The 24,556-nt window shown below is 46.1% G+C and overlaps 1 protein-coding gene across 2 annotated transcripts in view; it reads right to left on the bottom strand.

Annotated features, from left to right (window-relative positions):
- Positions 1-24,556, bottom strand: part of MSH2 (mutS homolog 2) — a 174,267-nt gene that overhangs the window by 74,997 nt on the left and 74,714 nt on the right. Inside the window, exons 7-8 of one of the 2 annotated variants that reach the window (XM_068233050.1) lie at positions 21,880-22,079; positions 8,302-8,411 (exon numbers count right to left, since the gene is read on the bottom strand). In XM_068233050.1, coding sequence (XP_068089151.1) covers positions 8,302-8,411; positions 21,880-22,079 — 310 coding nt within the window. Of the gene's footprint in view, positions 1-8,301; positions 8,412-21,371; positions 21,389-21,879; positions 22,080-24,556 lie in introns of those variants that run through there. The other variant, XM_068233051.1, reaches the window with a different exon arrangement.

Genomic DNA, 24,556 nt, shown 5'->3' with positions numbered 1-24,556 from the left:
AACAAGGAGAGCGCTGATCAGAAATGCAGTCAAGAGGCCCATGGTGACTCTGGACGAGCTGCAGCTCAGGTGGGGGAATCTGTCCATAGGACAACTATTAGTCATGCACTGTACAAAGTTGGCCTTTATGGAAGAGTGGCAAGAAGAAAGCCATTGCTAACAGAAAGCATAAGAAGTCCCGTTTGCAGTTTGCCACAAACCATGTGGGGGACACAGCAAACATGTGGAAGAAGGTGCTCTGGTCAGATGAGACCAAAATGGAACTTTTTGGCTAAAATGCAAAACGCCATGTTTGGAGAAAACTAACACTGCACATCACTCTGAACACACCATCCACACTGTCAAATATGGTGGTGGCAGCATCATGCTCTGGGGGTGCTTCTCTTCAGCAGGGACAGGGAAGCTGGTCAGAGTTGATGGGAAGATGGATGGAGCCAAATTCAGGGCAATATTGGAAGAAAACCTCTTGAAGTCTGCAAAAGACTTGAGACTGGGGTAGAGGTTCACCTTCCAGCAGGACAATGACCCTAAACATAAAGCCAGGGCAACAACGGAATGGTTTAAAACAAAACATATCCATGTGTTAGAATGGCCCAGTCAAAGTCCAGATCTAAATCCAATCGAGAATCTGTGGCAAGATCTGAAAACTGCTGTTCACAAACGCTGTCCATCTAATCTGACTGAGCTGGAGCTGTTTTGCAAAGAAGAATGGGCAAGGATTTCAGTCTCTAGATGTGCAAAGCTGGTAGAGACATACCCTAAAAGACTGGCAGCTGTAATTGCAGCAAAAGGTGGTTCTACAAAGTATTGACTCAGGGGGCTGAATAATTACTCACACCCCACTTTGCAGTTATTGATTTGTAAAAAATGTTTGGAATCATGTATGATTTTCGTTCCACTTCTCATGTGTACCCCACTTTGTATTGGTCTTTCACGTGGAATTCCAATAAAATTGATTCATGTTTGTGGCAGTAATGTGACAAAATGTGGAAAACTTCAAGGGGGCCGAATACTATTGCAAGCCACTGTAATTGACTCACTAGACTCTCTATAAGCCCCACAGAAAGAGACCCTTTGCACTGGCGACATGTTCCATTACAATTTAAGTCCCTCGGTGCGAATTAAACGGTGACTGTGTTTTCTGCAGACTGACTGCAGTCAAAGAGAAGAACACGCTGGCTGTGCTTCAAGTCGTGTCCGGTTTGTGTTCACACAGACAGAATGAATGCAATAGAAAGACACACAGGACAGGCAGAACCAGGCTGACCACTGGGGACACAATGTGCTGCCAGACACCAGGGAATGCTGAGCACACAGGCACAATGGAACGTGGCCGGATTGTGACATTTATGATGAACAATAGACTTGTCCTTCACAGGACACCAGGCCAAGCTCAGAGTAATTGCCAATCCAAGGACAGAACGTGGATCTGCACTCAACTCGCTGACCTTCCTGATGCATATTCAGGAATTCATACTTCATGCATGTGTCACTTGCACTACATGCTGATAAAAGGGTTCCCCGCTGAGAGGATAATCTGCTCCTGTAATGTGTCATATTCACACAAGAGAGCTCATAATCTCGCTGTTCCCATAAGGGCTAGGGTGACGCAGGTCAGCATTCTGCCTGATAATTACTGTAGGATGGGGTATGAAGGCTGGAGGTAAAGGGTAAGGCCTCATCCGGATGTACAAGGACTGTCACCCAGCAAGGGTACATGGCAGTACTCCGCCTGTCATTTTGGCGCAGAATGAGTGGAATGACCGCTCTCCCGGCTGCCACACAAGTTCTGGGCGGCGTTAGTCACTGTTCCCCCTCCGAGTCATAACAACTCCGAGGGAGAAGAAATTTGAGGTTCGGCAATCGCCAGATCTCCGAATTACATGTGCGTGGGGCGCAGACTGGCATTACTGCGCCAAGCTTCAACGCTATGCGGTGCACAGCGGGTGCTGAAAAGCCCTGCCTCGGTGATTGGGACTCTATTCCTCTGCTGACACTGCAGGGCCGACGCTGTGCAGAGGTTTCACTAGTAGGGATGTTCAAAGATATGCAAATTCTTCAGAGCTGATGCAAATGTATGCAGTTTTTGCATAAAAATTTTCATAATTTATTATTTGTTATTTATTAATAAGTATTTACATCTCATCGATTATCCCTACTTGCTAGTCTCCAGGCTATCCAGGCACTCTGTTGCTAAGCGTTGGGGAGGAGGAGGGCAGACAGAGCAGCCTATGAGAAGCGTCACAGAGAAGGCGGGGCAAGTGAGGAGTACAACACACTCAGCCGAGCCAATACACCAGACGGATCGCTCAGCGAACTGCAAAAGAGGAGGATCAGCGGATGCTGTACACGCCCTCGATTCTCGGCAGAGGTGGTCGTTTTCGGCTGCCTCAGCTGAGTTTAAAGGGAACCTAAACTGAGAAGGATATGGATTTTTCCTTTTAAAATAATACCAGTTGCCTGACTCTCCTGCTGATCTGTGTCTCTAATACTTTCAGCCACAGCCCCTCAACAAGCATGCAGATCAGGTGCTCTGACTAAAGTCAGACTGGATTAGCTGCATGCTTGTTTCAGGTGTGTGATTCAGACACTACTGCAGCCAAAGCAGGACTGCCAGGCAACTGGTATTGCTTAAAAGGAAACCTCCATATCCCTCTCAGTTTAGGTTCCCTTTAATCTTGCATGTAGACGCATCGCAACAAATATGCTAAATCAATCTGAAAACCAAGCTGTAGAAGGGCCCTTTCCTGCAGTGTTGCAATCAGCAAAGCGCCAGGACACATGCATCCTGGATAATCATTCCAGTATTTGTACAGCGCTTTTCTCAAAGCACTTGCGAGGCAGCAACTGGAGTGCACTTAGTAGCAGTCTTAGCGAGTCTAGCCCAAGAACTCCTTACTGAATAGGTGCTGGCTCACTGAAACATGACAGAGGCAGAGCCCTTAACCATTGCATTATCCAGCCACTACATCCTTATGGGATCATTCCCACTGAACTGACTTGATGTGCAGATATTTAATAACTTAGCTACGGAGGATGGTTTTCACAGCTAAGCACAGCTCCCATTACTTTGGCAATAACTTTATCACTACCTATCACACCTAAATTATTTTTTTTCCAGGACAAATTAGGCTTTCTGTGGGGGATTTTTTTTATTATTTTCCATGCATTTTAAAGGAAAAAGAAGAAAAAAATACACTCTTTATCCATTTTTGTGTTTATCGTGTATCAGGCACAGACTCTATACTTCACTCACTGCTGCTCACTTCTCCTGCAATGTTTATTTTACACTTTTACATTCTAGTACTGGGGGAGAAGGGGGGTTTGCAGTCATTCCTTTTCAACTCTGTAGCCTTTTTATCAGCTCAAAAATTAACAAACCGTGTTATCTAGGATTTTGTAGAGAGGAGCGTGTAGTGACTTAAGGTGGCCATACATTTAGCGATGATGGGCAGATTCGACCAAGAGACCAATCTCTCTCTAATCGATCTGTCAGCTGCCCATACCCCGCAGGCCAATTCCCGATCAGTTTCATGCTGAAATCGATCCAGACTCTTCTTTGTGATGCCTCATCCGTCGCCTCGCTGGCCTAATGCTGCTCCCCTAATAGTTAAATGACGGAATACTGCAGACTACAGATATTTTGGAGGAAGGCGAGATGTGGCAGTTCTGTTGTGGGCAGAAAGAAGTGACACAGTTAAGCCGAAGGAAGGAAACGGTGTGGCAGAGTTATGACACACGCAGGAAGAAGAGCGACGGACTTACGGCACGGGCAGGAAGAGGAAAGGCGGAGTTATAGCACAGCCAGGAAGAGGAGTGGCAGAGTTATGGCACAGCCAGGAAGAGGAGTGGCAGAGTTATGGCACAGGCAAGAAGAGGAGTGGCAAGGCATAACTCTACCCATTACCAGGATGGCATACACAGCTTTGGTATGAAGGCTGTGCAGTATACCTTATCACTAATCTGTCATAAGTGGCAGAGTTATGGCACAGGCAGGAAGAGGAGTGGCAGAGTTATGGCACAGGCAGGTAGGGGAGTAGCAGAGTTATGGCACAGGCAGGAAGAGGCGTGGTGGCGTTATGGCACAAGCAGGAAGAGGAGTGGTGGCGTTATGGCACAGGGAGGAAGTGGCGGCAGAGTTATGGCACAGGCAGGAAGAGGCGTGGCGGAGTTATGGCACAGGCAGGTAGGGGAGTGGCAGAGTTATGGCACAGGCAGGAAGAGGCGTGGCAGAGTTATGGCACAGGCAGGAAGAGGAGTGGCAGAGTTATGGCACAGGCAGGAAGAGGAGTGGCAGAGTTATGGCACAGGCAGGTAGGGGAGTGGCAGAGTTATGGCATAGGCAGGTAGGGGAGTGGCAGAGTAATGCCACAAGCAGGAAGAGGAGTGGCGGAGTTATGGCACAGGCAGGTAGAGGAGTGGCGGAGTTATGGCACAGGCAGGAAGAGGAGTGCAGAGTAATGCCACAAGCAGGAAGAGGAGTGGCGGAGTTATGCCAAAGGCAGGAAGAGGAGTGGCGGAGTTATGGCACAGGCAGATAGAGGAGTGGCGGAGTTATGGCACAGGCAGGTAGGGGAGTGGTGGCGTTATGGCACAGGCAGGAAGAGGAGTGGTGGCGTTATGGCACAGGCAGGAAGAGGAGTGGCGGCGTTATGGCACAGGCAGGAAGAGGAGTGGCGGCGTTATGGCACAGGCAGGAAGATGCGTGGCAGAGTTATGGCACAGGCAGGAAGAGGCGTGGCAGAGTTATGGCACAGGCAGGAAGAGGCGTGGCAGAGTTATGGCACAGGCAGGAAGAGGCGTGGCAGAGTTATGGCACAGGCAGGAAGAGGCGTGGCAGAGTTATGGCACAGGCAGGAAGAGGCGTGGCAGAGTTATGGCACAGGCAGGAAGAGGCGTGGCAGAGTTATGGCACAGGCAGGAAGAGGCGTGGCAGAGTTATGGCACAGGCAGGAAGAGGCGTGGCAGAGTTATGGCACAGGCAGGAAGAGGCGTGGCAGAGTTATGGCACAGGCAGGAAGAGGCGTGGCAGAGTTATGGCACAGGCAGGAAGAGGCGTGGCAGAGTTATGGCACAGGCAGGAAGAGGCGTGGCAGAGTTATGGCACAGGCAGGAAGAGGCGTGGCAGAGTTATGGCACAGGCAGGAAGAGGCGTGGCAGAGTAATGCCACAGGCAGGAAGAGGCGTGGCAGAGTAATGCCACAGGCAGGAAGAGGAGTGGCAGAGTAATGCAATCGACAGGTAGAGGCATGGCATAACTCTGCCCAATAGCAGGATGGCATACACAGCTTTGGTAGCAAGACTGCCCAGTATGCCGTCTTATCACCAGTCGGCCATCATATGACTCTCAGCAGGATTCTTTCACTGGTACCCACACATGGAGATGAAACAAAGTCTTCCAGTATATTTATTAAGAACTTGTAAAACTTTAGCATTTATTTTTTTCTAAAACTCAAGTGGGATTTTGTTCCAAATATCAAAAATACAGCCAGCTGCTAACATTATTATCTCTGCAAGTCGTCGGATGACTCATCCCTGTGCTTCTTGTCCTTGTGCCTCACCTCCGCCTACAGTCGTCACATTGGGCTGATGGTGGCACTTCTGTCACTGCTGTCCCCAAATCTTCCGTTACTGGATTCTCACATGGATAAGGCTGTGTCTTTATACAGGCCAATTATTTATCTATAAATCAAAGCAATTTCCTATTCTGTTCCTGATGACTGTGGGAACTGTGTGCTGGTTATCCTGTGATACTTAGTTTTCTCTGGTGTTTTTCATGAGACATTAATAATGGATCTCAAATGTGAGAGGAAGCAACACAATATGCTATTCAGAGACCATCGAAGTATAGATACAGGTATTCTATATTGTGAGATATCTGTGCATCAACTAAAGCATTTACATGGAAACATCTTTATGGCTGGACTACAAGAAGGCAAGCGACAGTTCCCTTGTTTAAAGGTCAACTGCAGTAAGAGGTATATGGAGGCTGCCATATTTATTTCCTTTTAAGCTATACCAGTTGACTGGCTGTCCTGCTGTTCCACTGCCACTAATACTTTTAGCCACAGCCCCTGAACAAGCATGCAGCAGATCAGGTGTTCCTGACATTGTCAGATCTCACTGGATTAGCTGCATGCTTGTTTCCGGTGTTATTCAGACACTACTGCAGCCAAATAGATCAGCAGGGCTGCCAGGCAACTTTTGTTGTTTAAAAAGAAATAAATATGGCAGCCTCCATATACTTTTCACTACAGCTGTCCTTTAACCCCCTTGGCGGTTCAATTTTTCCGCCAAGGAGGCTGCATTGCACTTTTTTTGATTTTTTTTTTTTGTTTCATGTAGCTACATGAGTGGTAGCTGCATAAAACACCACTAGAGGGTGCATGTGTCCCTCTAGTCCGATCGCCGCCGGCAACAAAAGTAAACAGGAGATTGCATATAGAACGCGATCTCCTGTTTGGCTTCTCCTGTCGCCAGGGCTACAATCGGAATGAAGCCCTTTGCGCTGCCCGGGAGTGATTGGTCTGGGCTGCGCAGGGCTCTGGCGGGGGCCCTCTTCCTCCGCTGTGTGCGGACGATCGGCGCAGAGCGGCGCGATCGAGCTGGACGCGCGGCTAGCAAAGTGCTAACTGCGCGTACAGCACTTTGCAGAACCGAAATCGCCCCACCAGGGGCTGAGATATCCTCCGCGGCGGCTTACCCCATGTCCAGCACGGGGTTACCGCTAAGGAGGTTAAAAGAAGATAAACATGGCCGCCTCCATATCCATCTCACTTCAGGTGTCTTTTAAAGCAAATCTGCAGCGTAAAAAACAAAAAACAAGAATCTGATACTCGCCTATGGAGAGGGAAGGTTCTGGTTCCTATTGAGCCTGCCATGTCCCCCCTTGGTCCCCTTGTTCCAGCACTGTGCCCGGTGAAGTAACTGTCTCTGGGAGCCCCTGTATAGCTTCAGGAGCCCGAGTGCCTCAAAACAAGGGCTCCTGCATACTGTGCGTACACAAGCCAGCGCACACACAAGCCAGCGCACACATGTGCGTACACAAGCCAGCGCACACACAAGCCAGCGCACACATGTGCGTACACAAGCCAGCGCACACACAAGCCAGCGCACACATGTGCGTACACAAGCCAGCGCACACACAAGCCAGCGCACACACAAGCCAGCGCACACATGTGCGTACACAAGCCAGCGCACACATGTGCGTACACAAGCCAGCGCACACACAAGCCAGCGCACACACAAGCCAGCGCACACATGTGCGTACACAAGCCAGCGCACACACAAGCCAGCGCACACATGTGCGTACACAAGCCAGCGCACACACAAGCCAGCGCACACACGTGCGTACACAAGCCAGCGCACACATGTGCGTACACAAGCCAGCGCACACACAAGCCAGCGCACACACAAGCCAGGGCACACGTGCGTACACAAGCCAGCGCACACACAAGCCAGCGCACACACGTGCGTACACAAGCCAGCGCACACACGTGCGTGCACAAGCCAGCGCACACATGTGCGTACACAAGCCAGCGCACACACAAGCCAGCGCACACACAAGCCAGGGCACACGTGCGTACACAAGCCAGCGCACACACAAGCCAGCGCACACACGTGCGTACACAAGCCAGCGCACACACGTGCGTGCACAAGCCAGCGCACACATGTGCGTACACAAGCCAGCGCACACACAAGCCAGCGCACACACAAGCCAGCGCACACACAAGCCAGCGCACACACAAGCCAGCGCACACACAAGCCAGCGCACACACAAGCCAGCGCACACACAAGCCAGCGCACACACAAGCCAGCGCACACACAAGCCAGGGCACACACGTGCACAGCACAGATCTACCCAGCCTTCCGGAGAACAGAGCTAGAGCGATGGGACTGAGAGGGGGTAGGGAAGGCTCATTAGGATCCAAAGCCTTTCCTCTCCTTAGGCAAGTATCAGGGGTTTTGATCTACTTTATTGTTACTATTATACTATTATAACACTATGGACCGTGTTAACAGTCCTTTCCTGACTCTGTTACCCTCTTTACTATGTAATGAAAAAGAAATGCATTTGACATGTAAAACCGAGCTCTGTTTTCAGTAGGGGTGTGTGAAGGGCAACAAATGTGCAAAGAATTCTCAAAACTGTCCATGAACTCCAAAGAGACTCTAAACTCACTGAAAAAAAAATCCCAGAATGCAGCTCTCCGGGGCGGACAGACATAGGGCAGTAGAAGATCAATACTATGTAAGGTAAATAACGATAACACCTCAATAATCTGCAATACAAGAACACACCTGATCCATGTCCATTGTAGTCTCAATCATCTCCTGAAACTTGGAGAAGTCGTTGGAGAGATCCGTGAGAGGAGAAACGAACACGGCCAGCAGCAGCATCTGGTGAGAACCTAAAGAGAGAGAGAGATTTTTATTAGGTCTTTGGGTTGAAGGTAAACCTGAATACAAGTTGATGGTGCAGCCATGGTTGGCATAAAAGGGACACACAGGGCTCTTATCATAAATTTGACCCTCCGGGGCTGCCAGAAATGAAGGCGGGAGCATCTCCACCCTCTCTAGTCAATCAGCCTATCATCATTATTGATTTATAAAGCGCCAACATATTCCGTGGCACTGTACAAAGTAAGAAAAAAAACCATAATGCATACAATGGTATACACCAATATACAAAATACAGAATTGCTAGTTACAGTTACCAAAGTAACATGATGAATCAAATGAATAATTTCCAAGAAGCAAAAGGGTGCGAGTTCTGCCCTTGTGAGCTTACAATCTAAAGGAATGGGGGGGGGGGGGGGGGGGGGGAGGGGGGGAGGGGGACAAGAGGATGGGTAGTATACAATAATTATACCTAGAGGCAGTGCGTTTTTAGGATATCTAGTAGGAATGCAACTAAAGGGGGAATGGCCTAAAGTGGAGAGTATGCTGGAAAAAGTGAGTTTTGAGGGCACGTTTGGAGATATAAAAGATTGGAGAGTGATGGATGTGTTGTGGGAGGGCATTCCAGAGAAGGGGTGAAGCACTTGAGAAATCTTGTATACCTGAATTTGAGGAGGTCATGCTAGAGGAGGACAAAAGAAGATCATGTACAGATCAGGGATTGGGGTTGGTATCTGGAAATTAGTGAGATGTACAGGGGAGAGAGATTGTGGAGAGCTTCATAGGTTAGGGTTAAGAGTTTGATGTGGATCCTCTGGTTAATTGGCAGCCAGTGATGAGCTTGACAGAGAGGAGCAGCAGAGGAGGAGCGAGAGGAGAGATGAATGAGACGAACAGTCAAGTTCCGTACAGATGGGAACGCTGCCAGTCTCTTAGTTGGTAAAACTTAAAGTGGACCTGAACTCTTGCACAGGACAGAAGGAAAACAGAGAGAAATGCACCCTGTATGTATTTAGAGAGTTTAGTCTGTCCAATTCCCCCTCACTTGTGTATAATTCACAAGATGTAATCTTATCTCTCCCCTTTGTCACATGACTGTCACGGCAGAGATGGCAGATAAGCCCATTTGAAAGAACAGGATGTTCACAATATGTCCGATTCCATAAAACAGGAAGTAGAAACAGTGCAGATGTTTTTGAAGATTTGTATCAGCTGTAACACAGATGTTTTTTTGTTTAAAAGTTATTATACTGTTGTGTGTCTTTTAGAGCAGAGAGGAGATCTGAGTTCAGGTCCGCGTAAGGATTTCCATAAATTGTAATGAAGACTTTTTCCCCATAACGGGCATCATGTTGTGTATAATCTTTTAGAACAGAGAAATTTCTCCGTTTAGTTCCACTTTCCCCCTCCTCTTCAGCAATCTTCTCTATGGTTAGACGTGACTCCCGTGAGGCTTGCAGAGTGTTGCCACCTAGTGGCAGGCTGTCTGTAAATGATTCAGGCCGAGTTTACATATTCACGTTTATTCCCCAGTTGATCTCCTTCCATGAGCTATCATAACCCGGCCCCACTTATTGTGTATCTGTAAGCTGGCTTTAATTTCTGTAGAGAACATTCCGGTGATTCCCAGCTTAGCGTCAGAGCTGCGTGCGTCAGACAGCGGTGAATGTAATTGTGTAGCAGCGTTTGTGCGCTGTACCCGCAGCCGTCTTGTCAGGAGTTATTGTGTGTTTTTTTCATACTCCGATGCCTCCTTTGAAGGCTCTTGTATAACGGCGCTCTTCTCAGTGAGAGCTCCGCTGATGGTCTCTTCCACGCTCTCCTGGCTTCCTGGGCTGACGTCTGCAGCGTTTTCTCGGGAAGAGGCTGAATCTGTACATCTGTACATATATTTCATTCATTTTCCATGATTGGGCCATAAAACAAGAGGTGACTTACAGACACGGTCCGGTATGTGCAGCTCGAGGTTTGTGATGTTATTAACTGGTTCGCATTACAGTTTTTACCCCTTAAAGAGACACCGTAACCAAGAATTGAACGTCATCCCAATCAGTAGCTGATACCCCCTTTCCCATGAGAAATCTTTTCCTTTTCACAAACGGACCATCAGAGGGCGTTGTATGACTGATATTGTGGTGATACCCCTCCCACAGGCAACTGAGGACCGTGGTACTCCTGGCAGTTTCCTGTCTGTGAACCTTGTTGCATTTTGGGAAATAGCTGCTTACAGCTGTTTCCAACTGCCAAAAAAGCATGCAGCAGCTACATCACCTGCCAGCAGTAAAAATGTCATTATGTGATACATGTCAGAATATAGTAAATCAGGGATTTAAAAGGTTTTAAAATGGGCAAACACAGACTAAATCATTTATGTAAAATTATTGTAAAAATGAAGCACCTTTTTATTACACAATTTTTACTCTTTAAGGTTTTTCGCACAAATGGAAACGTAGCCTTTAAGGAATCATCAGGCAAAATATAAAAAAAAAAAAAAAAGCTTTACTCACCTGGGGCTTTCTCCAGCCCCTTGCAGCCGACTGTCCCACGCTGGCTGGTCCGCTCTCTCTGCTGCTGTCCCGGGTTCCCCACACGGTGCAAAGGCCGACCCCGAGGTTGTCCTTACTGCGGCTGCGTGAAGTGCCACTGTCAATCATGGCCACGTTGTCCGCGGCGGACTGCACAGAACTACTGCACACCACACCTGCGCAGTGTGCCACGGGCAACGTGTCCGTGACTGTGGCGCTTCACACAGGCCTGGAAGCTACTACAGCACTAATTACGACGTAGAATCTACTACCTGGAACAACAAGCAGTTAATCTATGTAGACATCTGGATGGGAGGATATCCACCCAGAGTTACTTATGTGTTCTGTTTTTTTTACCACACCACAAATGCAAATCTTTAAGTGTCCTTCAATGCAGTGAATAGCACTCGTGGTTACTCAGCTATTACTGCCGTTACCTTTGCCTTTTGATTCCTCTCACCTGGCAGCACTGGAGAAGTATGTATTGCTTCACCAGCCTCGTGGCTTGTACACCATTTTCGTGCCGATGGTTAAAATACTGGTAATAAAGTATTACTGCTATTTTTCTATTGACTTACCTGATCCCCTTGTCCCATACATTAATCCTCCCTCCAGCTGTGGGAGAACTCCTGCAGTCTATTCACAGCTACTGATAAGAACTTTGATCTGGCTAAACAAACACAGGACAGTGAATTTCTTCAGGAATTATATGTGGAATAAAGGCAGCCATACACTGGTCGATGTGCCATCAGATCGACCAGCTGACAGATCCCTATCTGATCGAATCTGATCAGATAGGGATCGTATGGCTGCCTTTACTGCAAACAGATTGTGAATCGATTTCAGCCTGAAACCGATCACAATCTGTTCAGCTGCTCCTGCCGCCTGTCCTCCCCCCGCGCATACATTACCTGACGCTGGCTCCCGGGCATCTTCTCCACGCTGCACCGCTCTGTTCTTGCTCCATCTCGGCGCTTCCTGTGTCACTCCGTGACCAGGAAGTTCAAATAGAGCGCCCTCTATTTGAACTTCCTGGGTCACTGCAGTGACCCAGGAAGCGCCGGGATGGAGCGGGTGCAGCGCTGAGAAGATGCGGAGAAGACGCCCGGGAGCCCGCATCAGGTAATGTATTTTTCATCGGATCGGCCGCCGCTAGCGACGCGCACTTTACCCGCAGGCGATCGAGGGTAATTTCCCGCACGGCGCGATCGACGGACCGATCCGATTTCGGGAGGAAATCGGATCGGCGGCGGCGTTTACCGCGAACGATTGGCAGCAGATTCGATCCCAGGATCGAATCTGCTGTCGAAACGGCCGGGAATCGGGCCAGTGTATGGCCACCTTAAAGAGACTCCGTAACAAAAATTGCATCCTGTTTTTTATCATCCTACAAGTTCCAAAAGCTATTCTAATGTGTTCTGGCTTACTGCAGCACTTTGTACTATCACAGTCTCTGTAATAAATCAATGTATCTTTCCCCTGTCAGACTTGTCAGCCTGTGTCTGGAAGGCTGCCAAGTTCTTCAGTGTTGTGGTTCTGCTATGAACTGCCCCCTCAGGGGGGAAAGAAACACACAAATGATCTCTTGAGATTCAAAAGGAAGGCTGTATACAGCCTGCTTGTGTATGGATGTATTTTCTATGTGTGGACATACTGTACATCAACCTACTTCCTGTTTTGGTGGCCATTTTGTTTGTTTATAAACAAACTTTTTAAAACTGTTTTTAACCACTTTTAATGCGGCGAGGAGCGGCGAAATTGTGACAGAGGGTAATAGGAGATGTCCCCTAACACACTGGTATGTTTACTTTTGTGTGATTATAACAATACAGATTCTCTTTAAAGACTTTTCGTTGAGTGCTGTGCAAGAGTTCAGGTCCGACTCAAAGATGAGATAATCCCTGATTGCAGTCCAAACCATTGCCCAGGTCAAGTAATTGTCCTTTACATTAAAACTGTTAATAAAAAAAAACACTTTAATTTTTTAAGGAAAATCCACTGATATATATTTTTTGTGGTAAATAACATCTCAACCACTTAAAGGGGCACTATTGCGAAAATTTTTAAAATTAAAAATATGTGCAGACAGACAAATAAGAAGAACATTTTTCCAGAGTAAAATAAGCCATACATTACTTTTCTCCTATGTTGCTGTCACTTACAGTAGGTAGTAGAAATCTGACAGAAGTGACAGGTTTTGGACTAGTCCATCTCTTTATAGGAGATTCTCAGCAAGGCTTTTATTCTTTATAAAGATATTCCCTAAAAAGAATTTAAATAATGACGTTGGCCAGCTTCCCTGCTCGCTACACAGTTTTTTTGGTAGTTGGACAGAGCAAGTGCCATTTAAAGGGAATCTAAAGGAGAAGGGGAAGGGGTAAAAAAACAAAAAAAACAAACTTATGGTATAAGGATTTTGTATGTGCAGTACAGCTAAAAAATAGAAGATTAGAAGCAAAGATATGAGTCTCATTGTTTCCAGTACAGGAAGAGTTAAGAAACTTCAGTTACCTACGCAAAAGAGCTTCTCTTAGCTCTCCAGCCAAGCTTGGTTGGCTACAGTGCTGTTTTCTGAAGTACTTATCTAAACCTCTCTCTCGCCATTTCTGTCCATTTAAGATTTTACTGCTGAGAAGTTCAGAGGGTCATTAGCTCTGTTCTGTTTCATCATTTAAAACACAGAGTGTAGTTTGTACACTGCAAATATTAGAGAATGATGCAATGTTATAGAAAAACAGCTATAGAACTGAAAATAAAAATATGAGACTTTTTTCTTTGCTACTAATGTTCTGTGAATTACCTGTACTACACAATTCATTATTTCATCAGTTTTTTCAGCTTGAGTGTCACAGGCCGCAGGAATTGCTGAAGCCGCCGGTATTGTAGCAATCGATGCAGCGCGTTGCAGCTCACGGTCTGTCTGCCGCTGCGTCGCCACTTCATGTCAGAGTGCAGTCACGCTTTAATGACAAACTACCTTTTAAAAGCAGCTCCACGCAACAAGTAATTAACGTGCATTAAAGACGGATAATGGAAGAAGCAATTTTCTGCTCTTTCTGAAGGAAAATCTCAAATTAAATATTCAAAAGATTTGAAAAAGAAAATAAGAGCAGCAGGAAAAAGAGAAAAAAATAAAAAAAAAATGAAAAGGGTCCCTGTATTGCTGCAAAGTGTGATCAGATGATACTGTCAAAGAAACCTGTTTTGAGGCGCTTACAACCAGGGCTCTGGGGACGGAGACATTGCCGGGTACCTGGAGTCGGAGGTTTCCTAACCCAAGAAGTCTGAGTTGGATGTTGGATGACTTTTGTACCGACTCCACAGCTCTGCATACAACAATCCTCATAATATATGTATGGATGAAACCCCCGCCGGGAGACTTACAGCCGATATACGGCTGATCCTGCTGCTGCACAGGTCCCGGTGGCGGTAATTACTATTCCCCCTCCAGGTCCACGTGGATGGTGGAGAATGATGTAATTTCGGCTTCCAGCTATTGCCGACAACTGGCATTGTTTAGAAGGAAATACATTTGGCAGCCTTATCTCAGGTCCCTTAATCAGGATTATGCAGATCTAGACTGTAAATGTGAGACACCCTCATGGCTCCTCAAATGTCCTTGGTTGCTAAAGACGACCGGTAGAATTCAAAGTATCTGGGAACGGCGCCCTGAGCTCTCGTCGTGGGGGGGGGGGGGGGGGGGGGGAAGAGCTTAAATCCAGGCCCGGGGTGCTTAAAGTGAACCTCCGGACTAAAAATCTACTCGGCAGCACTGAAAAGGCTTGGTGTTTCTTTAACAGTTTCACGGCATCAGAACTTTGTTTTTCTTACCAAAGCATCATTTTTAGCTGCATTTTTAGCTAAGCTCCACCCATCAAAAAAAAAAAAGCCCGGGCTTTTTTCCCCGATGCTTTGCAGAGCATGATGCTATTGCTACCAAAATTGCTACATACAGTATGTTAAAGTGAACCTCCGGACTAAAAATCTACTCAGCAGCACTGAAAAGGCCTGGTGTTTCTTTAACAGTTTCACAGCATCAGAACTTTGTTTCTCTTACCCAAGCCTCATTTTTAGCTGGACAGCAGAAAACTGCCCGGGCTTTTCCCCCTGATGCTGTGCAAAGCATGATGGGATTTCTGATGTTGTTGTTTTCGTTCTGCTGTTTTGGTGCACATTTTTTTTTTTACAATTTGAATATGACATTTGAAGCCTAGCGTGTGCAGCTGGGAGGGGTTATCAGGACACAGGACAGTTGGAACTGTGTCTCCTGCTCCTTATCACCTTTCAACCAAAAAGATGGCTGCCCTCATGAAATCAAACATTTGCCTGTTCCTTTAAAACAGTGTGGGTAAGAGATTATATTACCTATCTATTTTAATTAACATAACTAATGTAACTTAATGACAGTATGTTTGTTTAGGCTGGAGTTCCTCTTTAACTTCACAAGTACATGACAAAAAACATATTTGGCATCAGGCTATTCTCGTCTGTATCAGATATTTGAGACTCTAGTCTGACGTATTGCGCAAGATGCCAGCCGTATATCAATACACAGCGTGCACGAGGCTCATTGGCTGACGTCTGTAAGGCTCAGTATTGCTCCATACATCAGGATATAGGGGATTGCCGCATCTCAGCTAGCCGGAGGGCCAGGTGCAGCACATGAATGCTGGGATAACAAATAGAGCCAATCAAGAAGCAGCCTGCCCCGCCTGCACCAGCTGAAACGCAGAATAGTAACGTGTGGCTGTAAGTTTACTTTTAAATAGAAGAATGACCTCGGATCCAGCACCTGCCTGGCTCGCCTATACATCACCGCCGACTGCCATGAGTGACAGCAGAAAATACTGCTTCCAAATACACACGGCATAATAAGCTCATTCAGGGCCAGAACTGCTGCGGGCTGGTTGTATTCCACCAGCTTAGAGGTGTCAGAAGAGGCCGGACTGACCCAATCAAGCTTACTTGTCTGTAATTTGCTGCACCGACACCCCACAGCCATAACTCTGCACTGCGGGATATGTGACTTACAAGATGCAATGCTTTATGTGCTATTACTAACTCAGCAACCAATTCAGCTAAACAAAGCATTTCTGGAGTATGCAGCCTAAACAGCTCTGAGTGTATTTATATCTGGGTACTGGCACCGATCTAGCAGCATCAGCAGACAAGCAGTGATCTACAGGCATGCACCAGCATCAGACAGGAACTGAGGTACAGGACTATACCATCCAATCTTACCCAGAGGTACACACCTAACCTCTCACTCCGCTCCTCCAATGAACTCCGCCAGACCGCTCCACCATAAACCCCCCCCCCCCCCCCCATATCACCCAGTCCCATGCACTCCTCCAGGAATTCTCAAGAGCTGCTCCAACACTATGGAACTCCCTACCTCACCCCTTTAGGGCTGCGCCCCCCTTCAACATCTTCAAAAGGGTCCTCAAAACGCACCTTTTCACTCTGGCGACCCCCCCTCACTGGAGCTCTAATCCCACAGCTGAACTTTGGTCCCCTACCTCTCCCTCTGGATTGTAAGCCTTCAGCAGGGTCCTCCTCCTTACGTCTCCTACATGATCATGCACCTCCATCCCCATACACCCATCCTATGGATCACAGTGAACTTGACATGCCTAATCTCCATGCTCCCCTCCAGTGACTGACTAAGCATTACCGTGTACTCATACTGTGCTGTGTGATCTCCATGCTCCATCCAGTGACTAAGCATTACCTTGTCCTTATACTGTGCTGTGTGATCTCCATGCTCCCATCCAGTGACTAAGCATTACCTTGTACTGATACTGTGCTGTGTGATCTCCATGCTCCATCCAGTGACTAAGCATTACCTTGTACTCATACTGTGCTGTGTGATCTCCATGCTCCCCTCCAGTGACTAAGCATTACCTTGTACTCATACTGTGCTGTGTGATCTCCATGCTCCCCTCCAGTGACTAAGCATTACCTTGTACTCTTACTGTGCTGTGTGATCTCCATGCTCCCCTCCAGTGACTAAGCATTACCTTGTACTCATACTGTGCTGTGTGATCTCCATGCTCCATCCAGTGACTAAGCATTACCTTGTACTCATACTGTGCTGTGTGATCTCCATTCTCCCCTCCAGTGACTAAGCATTACCTTGTACTCATACTGTGTGATCTCCATGCTCCCATCCAGTGACTAAGCATTACCTTGTACTCATACTGTGCTGTGTGATCTCCATGCTCCATCCAGTGACTAAGCATTACCTTGTGCTCATACTGTGCTGTGTGATCTCCATGTTCCCATCCAGTGACTAAGCATTACCTTGTACTCATACTGTGCTGTGTGATCTCCATGCTCCCATCCAGTGACTAAGCATTACGTTGTACTCATACTGTGCTGTGTGATCTCCATGCTACATCCAGTGACTAAGCATTACCTTGTACTCATACTGTGCTGTGTGATCTCCATGCTCCATCCAGTGACTGACTAAGCATTACCTGGTACTCATACTGTGCTGTGTGATCTCCATGCTCCCCTCCAGTGACTAAGCATTACCTTGTACTCATACTGTGCTGTGTGATCTCCATGTTCCCATCCAGTGACTAAGCATTACCTTGTACTCATACTGTGCTGTGTGATCTCCATGCTCCCCTCCAGTGACTAAGCATTACCTTGTACTCATACTGTGCTGTGTGATCTCCATGCTCCATCCAGTGACTAAGCATTACCGTGTACTCATGCTGTGCTGTGTGATCTCCATGCTCCCCTCCAGTGACTAAGCATTACCTTGTATTCATACTGTGCTGTGTGATCTCCATGTTCCCATCCAGTGACTAAGCATTACCTTGTACTCATACTGTGCTGTGTGATCTCCATGCTCCCCTCCAGTGACTAAGCATTACCTTGTACTCATACTGTGCTGTGTGATCTCCATGCTCCATCCAGTGACTAAGCATTAACTTGTGCTCATACTGTGCTGTGTGATCTCCATGTTCCCATCCAGTGACTAAGCATTACCTTGTACTCATACTGTGCTGTGTGATCTCCATGCTCCATCCAGTGACTAAGCATTACCTTGTACTCATACTGTGCTGTGTGATCTCCATGCTCCCATCCAGTGACTAAGCATTACCTTGTACTCATACTGTGCTGTGTGATCTCCATGCTACATCCAGTGACTAAGCATTACCTTGTACTCATACTGTGCTGTGTGATCTCCATGCTCCCCTCCAGTGACTAAGCATTACCTTGTACTCATACTGTGCTGTGTGATCTCCATGCTCCATCCAGTGACTAAGCATTACCTTGTACTCATACTGTGCTGTGTGATCTCCATGCTCCATCCAGTGACTAAGCATTACCTTGTGCTCATACTGTGCTGTGTGATCTCCATGTTCCCATCCAGTGACTAAGCATTACCTTGTACTCATACTGCGCTGTGTGATCTCCATGCCCCATCCAGTGACTAAGCATTACCTTGTACTCATACTGTGCTGTGTGATCTCCATGCTCCTATCCAGTGACTAAGCATTACCTTGTACTCATACTGTGCTGTGTAATCTCCATGCTCCATCCAGTGACTAAGCATTACCTTGTACTCATACTGTGCTGTGTGATCTCCATGCTCCCCTCCAGTGACTAAGCATTACCTTGTACTCATACTGTGCTGTGTGATCTCCATGCTCCCCTCCAGTGACTAAGCATTACCTTGTACTCATACTGTGCTGTGTGATCTCCATGCTCCATCCAGTGATTAAGCATTACCATGTACTCATGCTGTGCTGTGTGATCTCCATGCTCCATCCAGTGACTAAGCATTACCTTGTACTCATATTGTGCTGTGTGATCTCCATGCTCCATCCAGTGACTAAGCATTACCTTGTACTCCTACTGTGCTGTGTGATCTCCATGCTCCATCCAGTGACTAAGCATTACCTTGTACTCATACTGTGCTGTGTGATCTCCATGCTCCATCCAGTGACTAAGCATTACCTTGTACTCATACTGTGCTGTGTGATCTCCGTGCTCCCCTCCAGTGACTAAGCATTACCTTGTACTCATACTGTGCTGTGTGATCTCCATGCTCCATCCAGTGACTAAGCATTACCTTGTACTCATACTGTGCTGTGTGATCTCCATGCTCCCCTCCAGTGACTAAGCATTACCTTGTACTCATACTGTGCTGTGTGATCTCCATGCTCCATCCAGTGACTAAGCATTACCTTGTACTCATACTGTGCTGTGTGATCTCCATGCTCCCCTCCAGTGACTAAGCATTACCGTGTACTCATACTGTGCTGTGTGATCTGGTTTTTGTTGTATTCCTGTATTGTCTTATTGCTGTATGTCACCCCTAAATATTGTCTGTAATCCTAACTAATGTCCAGCGCTGCGTAATATGCTGGTGCTTTATAAATACAATAAATAAAAATAAATATACCAGCATCAACAGACAGGCACCGCTCTACTAGGGGCCTCGGCACACCTCTGTTGGTAGTCATTTCAGATGAGGCCTGGTCAGGAGTGCTTCCAAATGTTCCCGACCTCTAAAAAAAAGGCGCAAGAGCAGAACTGCACAAGTGCGTGGCGTAGGAAAACAGCGCCCTCAGCCTGTGCTCAGCCAAGATATCCCGCCAGTGCATCGAGGGGAATCTGGGGCTGTTGTGCACATGCCAAATTTTTAAGCAAAGGTGGCTCCAGTGGTCTGTTTCAGCCAAGAACCATGTAGCGTGTGTACAAGGATTTAAGCCTTCTTTTTGGTTGGGTGTTGGGGGGCACTTGTGATGTTGGAGGAAACCAAAATGCTTGAGGAAACCCATGTGACCACAGAAGAACAGCATACCAACTCCATGCATGTAGTGTCATGACCCAGGTATCCTATCACTGATCGTCAACACTGCTATTCACCACACCACTGTGCAACTCCTTACTATGCACCACTGAGCTACTACACACTGTTTATATACACAATGACCATCCTGACTGTCATGTGATTTATATATAAGGACGATGAAACATAGGCACCAATCAGGATAAAACAATATTGAAATGAATAACAATAGGGGAAGTAGGATTTATCTCCCCATAGAAGGTTCAAAATGATATTAGCATCAACATTTTTTAGTGTACTCCAAAATACGCAACATGTTTAGTGGAACACAGCACACTTCCTCAGGCAGTAAAACAGGATAAGCGGTTTAAAGTTCAGAATGAGCGAGGCGGGGGTCTTTCCCCCATACACACACTTCTTGTGCACAGTCCTAACAGAGAAAGAGCTAGAAGGACGATGACTGGTTTCTATAGGCAAAGCATTCTTCATACAAAAGACTTCAACCCTATTTTCCATGACAAATCCACAAATGGAATTCTGGGAGATGAAGAAAACACTCTTACTAATATCACAGCATAAAAAGGACTCTGGGAATGAACTCTAGCTGCCCACAGGAAGTGACCTCTGAAATGCCAGCGACTAGCCGCATCTCCAGATGCCTCTTCAAGGTATTTGTGCCTAGAACAAAAAACTAAACAAATGCACCTGGGGGCTGTAAACACGACACGGCAAGTGGAAGATTATTTTCGCCGAATGAAATTGGAAGCTCGGGAGGGGTCAAGGACGGGAGGAATAGCGTTTGGGTTGGCGGTGCTCCCGTTCTAACCAGGCAATTTATTAGTAATGGCAGAGAGGCCGGCGGCGCACCAGACCACTCCACGTCACTGCACGGAATGATGGACGAGCGGCGGTCGCGCTCACAACGGACGTAACTCTTCTTAATGGAGAACATAATGCGTTCCACTAAGTAATGAAAGCAGAGAGAACATCTTCAAATAATCACTGGAGGAAAATAACCCAGAAGCTGGACAGTTTATTTAAATGTTAATCAATATAGCCGAGACCATTCAAAGTTATATCACTTTCATCTTTCTCATCGTGGATATAGACATCACCACCTGCAGGCTGTTACAATGCACTAGGCCACTCTTTCACTTGGCACTGTACAGTGTCTATCTCATGTCCCTTCAGGTACAGATACACAGATATTGGTTGATGACTGATTGTTTTGAGAGGCCTCCCCCTGTCCGAGATCTCACCACCTCATTCTAGGCATAACGGGAACTGGTAAGTGGAGATGGTCCGTGATGTGCTAACGATTCTGGCTCGCAAGCAAATTTAATGGAAAGTATTCAGCTTGGGCGAATGAAATGCATTCCCTTCCAATTTCGATTTGCTCAATTTCAAACTGCAAACAATTTGCAGAAATCATGCATGCAAGTCGGAATTCTGACAAATGCAAATCTGGCCCAAGCATGGTAAGCAGGAAAGGCTGCGGCATACAGATCAGATGCAGTCATTCCATGTAGCAGCATTCACCTTCATACCTCTCCAGTGCTGGCTTACACGATGAGCAGGACAGGCTGCAGCATTACCAGTAATACAGATGCAATCTTTACATGTATTCCACTCACCTTCATACTTCTCCAGGGCCTGTACCACGCTGGACAGCTGCTCCACGGCTGGCCCAAGCATGGTGAGCAGGACAGGCTGCAGCATCACCAGTAATATAAATGCAATCTTTCCATGTATTCCACTCACCTTCATACTTCTCCAGGGCCTGTACCACGCTGGACAGCTGCTCCACGGCTGGCCCAAGCATGGTGAGCAGGACAGGCTGCAGCATCACCAGTAATATAAATGCAATCTTTCCATGTATTCCACTCACCTTCATACTTCTCCAGGGCCTGTACCACGCTGGACAGCTGCTCCACGGCTGGCCCAAGCATGGTGAGCAGGACAGGCTGCAGCATCACCAGTAATATAAATGCAATCTTTCCATGTATTCCACTCACCTTCATACTTCTCCAGGGCCTGTACCACGCTGGACAGCTGCTCCACGGCTGGCTCACACATGATGAGCAGGACAGGCTGCAGCATCACCAGTAATATAGATGCAATCTTTACATGTATTCCACTCACCTTCATACTTCTCCAGGGCCTGCACAACGCTGGACAGCTGGTTCACTGCCTGATACAGTCTGTAGCAATCTTGCAGATTCGCCGTGTGCCTCTGAAACTTCTTGGAGAGGCGATTCAGGTCTGGAAACCGGCGCAGGAGGTCCTCTTGAAGGCTCTGTCGCAGTTCCTGATCCGTCACAAATGTTTCCACCAGGTTCAGCCTGCAGGGGGACAGCTCATATCAATGTCCATAGATCAAGACCATCAAATCAAGCTCACACTAGATGAACAAGGCAACTGGGGCCAACGTACACTGAGATCATCACATACAAAGCTGAAGAAATGACTTCATGATCGGGGCCAGGTGCCCACTTTCAAATGTTTTAAATCTGATAGGAAAAAAATACATATGTGGTCTTCCTGTACACAGTTACAGATTACCCAGCATGCTCATGGTGAACCAGAACTCCTAGGAGTGTGTACAGGGCTGAAAGAGACCAAAAAGCCTCCTTACAAAAATGTTATGAAAAACAGAAGTTTGCTTTCTTAAAACAGGTGTTTGCAATTATTCAGGTTGGAGTGAGCTCTGAAGTGTCCCAAAATGCATTGCTGCTGATTTGCATATTCAATAGTGATGGATTGTGGGATACCTCATATGCCCTCGCCAACCTGAATACTTCCTGTAAATACAAAGCCAAGTAAGCAGAATGTCTCTGGCGCCCACATTTGGAGCTTCATCGTTAACGCAACTAGCTCGAAAAGCAAAAATGTGCTGCTGGTTCCTGAATTCTCTAATAATCCGTCTAACCCTTCAGTAAAGCATTAGCAACAACGCCAATACGTATGCAAAACTAGCCATAACCTTTAGAAATGACGTAGAGCTCCACATTCTTTAACCGGTTCAGCGCCGCAGTGCCGAAAATCTCATGCATCCAAGCAACGTTCACCTCCCATTCATTCGCCTATAACTTTATTGCTACTTATCACAATGAAATGATCTATATCTTGTTTTTTCCGCCACTAATTAGGCTTTCTTTGGGTAGTACATTTTGCTAAGATTTATTTTTTTCTAAATCCATTTTAACAGGAAGATTAAGAAAGAAATGAAAAAAAAAATCATTATTTCTCAGTTTTTGGCCATTATAGTTTGAAATTAATATACGCTACCGTAATTAAAACTCATGTATTTTATTTGCCCATCTGTCCCGGTTATTACACCGTTTAAACGATGTCCCTATCACAATTTATAGTGCCGATATTTCATTTAGAAATAAAGGTGAATTTTTTCAATTTGCGTCCATCACTATTTATAAGCTTATAATTTTAAATACTATAACAACATACTCTCTTGACGTGCATATTTAAAAAGTTCAGACCCTTGGGTAACTATTTATGTTTTTTTATTGTATTTTATTTATTTTTTTTTTATGAAAAAAAATGTATGTGGGTAATTTTTGGTGTGGGAGAGAAACTACGGTACCTATTTTAAATGTAAAATATTATAATTCTTTAATTAAAAATGTATGTGGGTGCAGTTTACTATTTGGCCACAAGATGGCCACAGTGAAAAAAGTCTCGCATCCAGGAACTAAAATGCTGAGCAGAAGTTTCCTGGGGGCAGAAATACCGCGCTATCTGGATAGAAAGCGTCGGTATTTCTGCAGGGAAGTTAGATCGGTGAATGGGAATTATATTCCCATTCACTGTTCGGGGGGCTAGCGGCAGGCAGCGGGTGCGCACACCCGATCGCACGCACCACGCAGGCAAAGCAGCAGTGCCTATCTGGACGAGAAAGCTCGTCCAGATAGGCCGAACCGGTTAAACATTGCAACAAACATTTCAGTATAAACATTTTCTTGGTAGGAAAGTACACCTGAGGCAGGGGAAAAAAGTGGAGTTTTAACCACTTCAGCCTACAGTGTTGTTCCCTTTATGCATCCGAGCAACTTTATCCTCCCATTCATTCGCCAATAACTTTATCACTACTTATCACAATGAAATGATCTATATCTTGTTTTTTCCACCACTAATTACCGGTAGGCTTTCTTTGGGTGATACATTTTGCTAAGAATTATTTTTTTCTAAATCCGTTTTAACAAGAAGATTAAGAAAGAAATTAAAACAATTCATTATCTCAGTTTTTGGTCATTATAGTTGGAAGTTTATACATGGTAGCGTAATTAAAACTCATGTATTTTATTTGCCCATTTGTTGCGGTTATTTCACAGTTTAAATGATGCCCCTATCACAATTTATAACGCGGATATTTTATTTAGAAATAAAGGTGCATTTTTTCAATTTGCATCCATCACTATTTACAAGCTTATAATTTTAAAAAATATAATATACTCTTGACATGTATATTTAAAAAGTTCAGACCCTTAGGTAACGATTTATGTTTTGTTTTTTTTTATTGTATTTTTTTTATAAAAAAAATGTATTTGGGTAATTTTTGGTGTGGGAGGTAAACACAGCTAATTTTAAATGTAATTTAGTTATTGATTAAAAAAATGTATGTGGGTGTAGTTTACTATTTGGCCACAAGAAGCCACAGTCAAAAAAGTCCTGGAAGCGAACGATCACGCTTCCAGGAACTAGAATGAGGATGAGAAACTTGTTTTTGCAGGAAGTCTGCGGTCTCTGATAAGAGACAGTCGGTTTTTCTGCGGGGGACTTAGATCGGTGAATGGGAACTATA

The sequence above is a fragment of the Hyperolius riggenbachi genome, chromosome 4 (genome assembly GCF_040937935.1).
Source record: "Hyperolius riggenbachi isolate aHypRig1 chromosome 4, aHypRig1.pri, whole genome shotgun sequence".
In the NCBI taxonomy this organism is placed as follows: Eukaryota; Metazoa; Chordata; class Amphibia; order Anura; family Hyperoliidae; genus Hyperolius; species Hyperolius riggenbachi.
Note: the sequence above shows the minus strand (reverse complement) of the source record. Positions and strands in the feature narration are given on the sequence as shown.